Consider the following 9,315-nt stretch of genomic DNA (forward strand, 5'->3'; position numbering starts at 1 on the left):
TAATGAACAGACAAGGCTCAAAGTAAATAACTTAAACACAATTGATCTACTAAATTGAACCCTTTAAAGATTGAACACTCCAAAGTGCTATAGTGCTTCTCGGGTGAGAATAAAAAGGCCCCTGATTGACACAAGGTCAAATGAGTGTAATCCCCTGTGGCACAGGCCTCCTAATTACAAGCTGGTGAGCGTAGTGTATGATGCCTGTATGATTACTCACTCTGATCCTGTGGTCATGGCACCATCCCTGACAAACAAAACATACACACGCACACACACACAAGGTGGCAGTGGCCACCTGCCCCCTGCCTGTGTTCCCATAGCCTGTATCCTTGGAGAGACCAGCGGGACCGGTGCACCTCACCCTGCTGGTGCTGCTGCTCGTGTGTCTGTCCCCCTCTGTCTGCCTGGCCTGGTTTCAGCACAGTGAGCTGCAAAGGACCGCACTGCATTGCTGGGTCAAAGCACCACTAAGGACTATAGTGGAGATAAGTGGTGTGACCCCCCTCCCCAGTGCTCCCGCGCTCAGAGCAGAACTGTGCTTAAAGCCACAGAGATACTATCCTACTGATAGGAGGGAGATGCCACCGTTTATCACAATCACTGACTATGATTACCACTCTGTGTGCAAATTATACAAAGTGGTTTGGGGTGGGGTGGGAGTGGGTTTGTCGTTTTTAAGGCAATGGTTAGTGACCCAGTACTACAGATTAAAAATATATTATATTATTTCTTTCAGGGGGGTTAAGACACCCCCCCCCCCCATAATGCACAACACTATGATAGGGATAAAACCAGACTAAAGACAACACAGGTATAGCATCCATAATGTTGAGGTGTGTACACGTCCCGCGAGTATAGCTGGGATTTGCTGCCGGCTGAGTTCAGCAAACAGCAGTTCCTCTCAACCTGCAATGCCAGAATGTGAGAAGACACTCACTAAACCCCTCTGTTTTCCTCACAGGAAAAACAAACAATGTGTGACTTGTCTTTTTGCCAGTCCTCTGTTACGGGGGGGACGTGCTGTTGGCATTGAAGTAGTCTCGCGGTAGCTTGTCGTGAGATGGAACTGGGACGTAAGGGTCTGACCACGTGAGACGAGTGTTAGCGAAGGTTCATTGTGAAGAATTAGACTTCTTAAAGGATATATAGCCTGCGCTCCCTTCTCCTCCTGCTCCTCGCTCCTTCTCTCTCTCTCTCTCTCTCTCCAAAAAAAAAGCTATTAATAGAATGCACTGCTCTCCATCTATTTTAACCTGCAGGGAAGGTATACTGTGCACTTAAAAGAGGGGGGAACTGAAGAGGCTGGGAGACATCCCAGAAGAAATGTCCTCCACAACGCGTAGCCCGTGGCTACAGAGACCTTTGACTGGGTGGGCTGAGAATAAACAACAAAGCAAAGCCTTTGATCGATTCGTGGCATTTTGTATCAGCAGAGAGACGCATCTCTCTTCTTGGGCTAAAATTAGCCCTCAAATCATGGCACAGAATGGACGTCTCGTGAGCGGTAATGTGATTGTCAGTGAAGCGGCTCGGTTGGTACACATTTTGAGAGAGAAAGGAAAAGCCCACCCTTTCTCTCAAGCATATAGGCACCTTGGGAATTCAGGGGATGTAAACTAAATACTGACAATTGACCACAACAGAGCATCAATCAAGAACATGATTTTGACAAAACATTGCACACAATAATAAAAAAACACAAAACACTTATATTCAGTTATTATTTTCTTCATTATTGATATTTGTCATGTTTATGATCATTTGGAAGGATTATATGCATTTTAATTACTTTCTTTTCTTCTTGTCCATAGATTGTCCTTTTGGTCTCTTAAAGTGCAGTTTAATACTACTTTTTTTTCTTTTAATCCAGACTTCACATACAGTACAGCATATAGCACATGGTTTTTGTTCCGTAAATCCATTATTGTTATATACATTATTATTCCTCACATTTCTTCTCACAGAAAGAAAGTCCCGAGTATCCGTTGTACCCGAGTTGAGACGTTTTCAGGCCACCTTGTTGTGGGAGAGGACTTGGTAACTAACTGTCCACATTAAACTCTCTCTTTCTCAATCACACACATGCACACAGATTGCATATTGATCAGCTCCTTTCCTCGCACGAGACTCCCTCTCTGTTGAAAATGGAAACTACACGATGGATGGTTTTCACAGAGGTTCTTGGTGAGAGAAGACAGAGGCCTGGTTTTTCCTAAGAGCTCACAGTTCAGTTCAAACAAACACAAGGTTTGGAAAAGCTTGTGTTCATATTTGATTCAACATGTTTGCGTAATGATGTGTTAAATGATTAGGTTTGTTTGAAATGCACCATCCGTTCTCCTGCGTGTAAATTGGGGACAAATAAAACTCAAAACTGTATCACTTGAATCTGTTATTTCCCACACAACCAGCCAATATTAATTCTCTACAGAGTCAGTATATCCACTGTTGGATGCCGCCCCTTCTATTGTGTGATTTTGCTGGTCATCTCAAGTAATATTTTAGAGGCTGTGGTGTTTATTATAATGCGATTAAAGACATTGTTTGCACTGAATATAAACATCTTACATATAGATCTGTAAGCACAGTGATAATTGCTCCATTTGTGTTTGTGCCTGGAGAATTTATAGTCGATACGAGTAAGGAGATTTTAGTCGAGCTACCCAGTATAACCATTAAACATGCTCTCTGCCGATGTGCGCCAGTATTATCTGTCCAAATGAAAAGAAAAACAAATAAAATAAGATATGAAGCATTACATGCATAAACAATGACATCTTTTTGGTTATATTGTGAGCTGTATTTTTTTTTCTCCAAACACACCAGGCATGCAGGTGGTTGTATGCAGCTGTACAACCAGACTAAGACACTGACATTCAGTGGTGGGCTTGTACACACGCTCGCAGACACACACACACACACACACACACACGCACACACACACGCACGCACACACACCCCATGTGCATGCACACACACACACACACACACACAATGTAAACTATCACACAATTGTGCACCTACATACTTACAGCTGCTCACAATTCTATGATGAGTCAAATCTGTCTTGGACAGTGTGGAGGTCTAGTGTTCGTAGTGCTATAGGGGTCAATACAATGTCTCATGTCAAGAACATCCCTAAATCTATATTCTCCACACGACATCCTCCATTGTAGAATTACCAGCTCTACAAAGAAGTCCAAACATTAACAATTCTTGAGACAGAGGTCCAATCCTGACCCTATATGAACAAGCAGGGTTCCAGCCCTGGGTTATTCTGTTCTACCTCAGTCCAACATTTTTGCTAATCATAAATAAGCAGTGAATATAATTGATCGAGACGATTTACTAAGATTATCTATGCTCCTGTTAGGATCTACGAGAACATGGTTTGGACAGAGCGACCACTCTAGAATGACCCATTTTAGTCAATCAAGTGTGACGTCCGGAGCACACAATGGCAGCAATAGTGACCAATTAGGCTACTGCAGCTATATATGACATTCTCTGAATCAACGTCTACATCCTGGCAGTAGAGTGGATCAAATAACATTTACCCAAGCAAGATAAACATGACAGAATTAATTTGGACATTTCTTTCCACATATACTCTCTCATCGTCCATCATCTTTCTGATCATCATCAACACATCTCCGAAGAGACCGGTTCAGACCGGTTGGAGTAAGTTCAGAGAAAACTCAGGCTCGATAGTCTGCTATGGAATACAGCTGGCATACTGTCCATATACTGTCCATACTGACTTTGACTATTTGACTATGTCCATGTTGAGAGAAATAGTTAAATCTCTCTTGGACACTTGCCTAGAATCGCTCCCTAAGTCACAATCCATGCCAATTTAAAAGAAAAAAAGAAATTCTGGCAATAAAGCTTCCCCCAAGCTACAGCTAGAGTGAAATTATCCTCTAGTTGATCGAATTCTTTATTTCAGTGACCATGGGTCTTTCTTAGCAAACCCGGTGACGTTTGATTCTTCGATGTTCAAGATTCTGTGCAACTGGCCAGGGGAATTCCAAACACTGCTGAAATGTATCTGAATGACGCCCTGACTAGTCGGGGTTCGGAAAGTACTATGGATGGCAGTTTCAAACTGAATAATGAAGTGAAGCAATGTGTAAATTCAGTTTGAGTGTCAGTTTAGCTGGATACATCCCTACATAGATATCACCTCTGTAATGGCTAGTGATAACAGTTTGTCTTTGGCACCCTGTCCAACAGACAGTTCCTGGAATGGGGCTACGTGATCAGTCAGTGCTCAAAAAAAGGAAAGACAATAAACATGGCAATGATCTGCATATTGTGTCACAACTCTCCCTTTCTCTTGCGTGTCAAGCATTGTTGTTGTTTCTTTTTTTAAATTTCAGATAAAAGTTTATGTATACCTTATATACTATATATTGAGTTAAATATATCTGTCTTATTTAATTTTTTTTCTCAGAGGCTTCTTCTATGAACTTAAATGCATGCATCTAGGAATGTTCTGAGGTCATGCAACACTAGAAGAGTAGCGTAAACCCATCTTGTTAAAGGCAGTTATGGGGTAGCATTATTCTATATACGTGAGTCCTTAAAAGTTGCCATTTTGATTGTGAACACACAATGATATGACAAGGTTGTCGAAGACCGCAGATCTATTAGATCTGACATTCATGTAAAAAATGTATGACACCTGTTAATGACGTAGCGTATTTGTCTAAAATCACAGCTCTACGTTTCAGCGACCTGGCAAACCGACCTAATGACAGTGACCTCTATATGGAATGTTGTTAACTTAGAATCTCTACACAAAGGACACCACCTCTTCCACTTACTGTAAGTGCAGGATCAAGTTACATTACCCTCGCATAATTATGTGCTGAAGGTCCTCACATCTAGGTTAGTAGTCCTCGTAACAACTTACAGTAGGTGTCCTTTCAAACGTGTGACACCACAGAGGTTTGTAAAGAAGGGCAGTGTAGTACAGACAATAAACAGTGGTATGCTGAAGCCAATGGCAGTCGTGGAACAGGTGAAAATTCTCATTAAGATAAGAACCTCATGCAATAATCTACCGACTGTTCACGACGAACAGTACCTATCTAACTACAGTATCAGTAAGTCACAATCGCCTACCTGTCTATTATAAGTCTGTGCGAAACTGAGTGGAAAATTAAACAAATGTAACAGGAATAAAACATTCAACTTTGTCCTCATAGCTCTACAGTAAGACCAGTTGGAGGGGCTTGCATTGCAGTACATGGACCATGTAAGATTAAATCAGTGAAAGGTCAAAGGCCATTCTCAGTCGTTCATCAGATACTGATGTCTACTGGAGAAGAAGACGTCCGACCACGAGCTTTGCGCCGATGGCTGTCGTTCATCCTTGGAGTAATAACACAGAGCTTTATCACCAGTCTCAAAGGTCTCTTTCGCAGGCCGTAGCGCTTGCTTCTTAATATTTTTTTTGCTCACACATCCTTTAATCTTCGAGACGCTGCTGCGAAACAGTTCTGTTTGATTGACTGGAGGAAGCGGCACATGTAGCGCACAAAATAGAAGTCGTCAGAAGTGCATGGCGGAGCATCGTGGGGGGGGGGGGGGGACTAAAGCAGGGTTTGTGTTGTTCTTTTGGAAACAACATTTTTTTTTTTTCACTTTGTTTCTCAATCTTTTATTTTATTTTCGTTTAGTTTGTGCACTACTGTTGGCTACTGTTGACTACTGTTGTGAGCGGGTAATTTTAGGTATCAGTTTGAAATAAGCCAACTCAACACAGACTAAGCCAACTCCATGCAGAAATCAAAATGCATAATTTGGATAATTCGGTTTTAGGGTTTTAGGAGTTTTAAGCATATATATATATATAACTAGATGGTGCAAGGCGGAGTCTCCAGCGTAGGTCACCGGCGGCCATCTTGTCACAGGCAGCACGCCCACTCATAACATGAATGTCTATGGTGCATGTACTATTGAAATAACCATAGCTTGCAAAATGTTCAACCGATTTACAAACGGTTTGGTTTATTACAAACATTATTAACGTGATTCAGGATGCTTGGACATGTTGAAATTATTTTCATATGAAAGTCCATTATAAGTATGCAGTATGATGACTACATCTCTGACATTTATAACAAACCAAACCGTTTGAAAATCTGTTCAAAATTGAGCAAGCTATGGTTATTTCAATAGTACATGCACCATAGACATTCATGTTATGAGTGGGCGTGCTGCCTGTGGCAAGATGGCCGCCAAGTGGCAACGTCGGTCTCCATTGGCCAGCAGCGCGGGTGAGTCATCTAGCCTTTATATTATGTCAATGGTTTTAAGGGCAAGGTGTGATGACAGGGTATAAGGATGGAGGGAGTGGGGGTGGAGCGAGTATATAATCTCTGTAATATTTTTCCTCAGAAAAAATTTAATAAAGAAAAAACGAGTACATCTCGAAATCTATTGCCTTTGATATTCCAGCACATGTGAGGTGGGAGGCTGTACACCTGCCCCACCTGTGACGGGGAAGCATAGTACACACGACTACACGTCTGTGAGCATTTTGGTGATGTTGACATAGTTTGTGTTGGCCAGTGTGCAGTTGGCTGTCTTGAGGTTCTCCTCCTGCAAGTCCTCATTGCTGTTGTTCACCACCTCCTGGATCTCCATATAGTCTGATTTACTGATGATGGAGCCACTCCCGCTCTTCTTCAGCTCCTCCACAGAGTCCGTTTTGGCCACGTTGACCTGCAGGTACTGGGCCTGCTCCTCGCCTTCCGTCTCACGGTGGTAGAAGTAGTTGAAGTTGGACACGATGACTGGCACGGGCAAGGCGATGGTCAGCACACCTGCGATGGCGCAGAGGGAGCCCACGATCTTACCGCCGATGGTCGTCGGGACCATGTCGCCGTAGCCGACCGTCGTCATGGACACCACGGCCCACCAGAACGCGTCGGGGATGCTTTCGAACTGCGACTCGGGTTCGTCGGCTTCTGCGAAGTAGACGGCACTGGAGAAGAGGATGACCCCGATGAAGAGGAAGAATATGAGGAGGCCGAGCTCCCTCATACTGGCTTTCAGGGTCTGACCCAAGATCTGAAGACCCTTGGAGTGACGCGAGAGCTTGAAGATTCGAAACACTCGCACTAAACGTATGACCCTGAGGATGGCTAAAGACATAGCTTGTTGGCCTGCTTGGCCGTCGTCGGGCTTCTCTGCTAGCTCTGTGCCAAGGGTGATGAAGTAAGGGATGATGGCAACAATATCAATAATGTTCATCATATTGCCAAAAAATCCTGCTTTGCTGGGGCTGGCTGCGAAGCGTACTAGAAATTCAAAAGAGAACCATATGATGCAAAGTGTCTCCAAAATAAAGAAGGGATCAGTGAAGTAGGTGGACGTGTAGTAAACAATAGTGGTGTTGGTTTCAGGTGAAAAGACTTCCGTCCTGTGCATCTCATCGTCATCATTACGGAAGATGGGAAGAGTTTCCAAGCAGAAACTGACTATGGATATGAGGATGACCATGACAGAGATGATGGCAATAATCCTGGCAGGACCTGAGCTCTCTGGGTACTCAAACAGCAGCCACACCTGTCTCTGAAACTCGTTTTCAGGGAGGGGCCTCTCCTCCTCCTTGATGAAACCCTCGTCCTCTCTGAATATCTCTATAGCCTCATCCCCAAGTTCATAGAAACGGATCTCTTCCGAGAAAATATCAAGAGTGACATTGACCGGCCTCCTTAGTCGGCCCCCCGATTGATAGTAGTACAATATGGCGTCAAAGCTGGGCCTGTTCCTATCGAAGAAGTACTCATTCCTGAGTGGGTCGAAGTACCGCATTCTCTTTTTGGGGTCCCCCAGCAAGGTCTCTGGGAACTGCGAGATGGTTTTGAGCTGGGTCTCGAAGCGTAACCCCGAGATGTTGATGACCACCCTCTCGCAGCACTCGAGGTCAGCCTCCGGGTCGTAGTCCTGGGGGGGCCCCGGGTGTGTGGCAGCCACCTCGTCTGAGGGCTCGCCAGTGGCTACAGTCATCTTGCAGGGGGAGGAGGCCTGCACTTCTCAGAGGGTCTGGGCCCTGCAGCCTGGAGAACTGCAGGGAGGGGGGAGGGGAGGGGGGGGGGGCTCAACACTGTAGAGACCTGGCGGCCACAGGATGCCACCTAGGATCAGACTGCAAGTAGGACAGAGAAACAGACAAGAGGGTCAGGTAGATCTCTTACAAGAGAAAAAACATAATGTAACGTCAATCTAATGTTTTGGGGGTTATGCCTCAGTGTGTTCACCATGAAAAAATAGATACTGAAACACTCCCCCCTTTCAAAACAATAAATTGTCATATGGACTGTGTACAATTATGCTATATTGAAGCCATGGCTATAGAATGAAGCAATCGTGGGGAAACTAGAAGCTTAAAAATAGTCTATTGCACCTATAGCTGAGGCAAATTGATATGGAAATAAGCCGTGCATATCAATTAGCTCAATGCAGGCAAATTTAGGAGGGACCCAGCATTTAGACATGTAGCTTATGAAGTAGGACATGTGCTGACAGTACTGCTGCGACGGACGGTATTCATTGAAATGTACTGGACCACCTTCTGCAGTGAAACCATGCATGAAAATGGCAATGCAGCAGCTCGGCACCAAATTCATACAGACAGGATCCTGTCTAGGATGTCATTGAAATCCACTGCAGATGAAAAATATCTTAAGTGTGTTAGATGTTATGTGCCAGGACACAATACACGTGTGTCACATATTAATTCACTTCAGAATAGTTTTGTTGGGGCATTTTAGTCTGACTATAGTCTCAAATGATGCCTATACTGTCTCTGAAATATTGAAAAACATCCATAAATTATTTATCCACAGAAGGAAATAGGTTTCAAGAGAAAAAACAACAACTGTATATCTGGTGTGCATCATATTCGCACCGCAAACACAGTTTTAGAAAATATAAAGCCTTTACCCAACCAATTATTAGCCTAATAATAGTGAACTGGAGGCTTATTAAGATGGTTCATTTATCACGTGTTCTATTGCCTTGCAAATCAAACATACACCTCCAAACGCTACTTCAAACAGGGATTTCAATATAATCTAAGAAAACGTGTATAGTATTAGCTATTTCATCTTTATATCATACATACCTACAGACACCGTATATCTGGATTTTTGTTCATGTTCCCATTTTAGGCTATCGGGGAGTTGACTGGCCAGCAGCGACAACAATCAGTCCAACATGTTTGATTCCGTAAAGAAAATGTAAATAAAAAGATATTTCCAATTCGGGACAGTCGATTAGATCCACCTCATGTTT

General features: G+C 43.5%; 1 protein-coding gene across 1 annotated transcript; it reads right to left on the bottom strand.

The window, feature by feature from the left end:
- Positions 1 to 6,534: 6,534 nt before the first annotated feature.
- LOC311230656 (potassium voltage-gated channel subfamily A member 2) lies at positions 6,535 to 8,028 on the bottom strand (the record flags this gene model as incomplete). The annotated part of the gene is made up of 1 exon (XM_084317005.1): positions 6,535 to 8,028. The coding sequence occupies one exon, from the start codon at positions 8,026 to 8,028 to the stop codon at positions 6,535 to 6,537; it is 1,494 nt and encodes a 497-aa protein (XP_084173131.1).
- Positions 8,029 to 9,315: the final 1,287 nt, after the last annotated feature.

The sequence above is a fragment of the Notolepis coatsorum genome (genome assembly GCF_963971535.1).
Source record: "Notolepis coatsorum genome assembly, chromosome: 6".
Lineage (NCBI taxonomy): Eukaryota > Metazoa > Chordata > Actinopteri > Aulopiformes > Paralepididae > Notolepis > Notolepis coatsorum.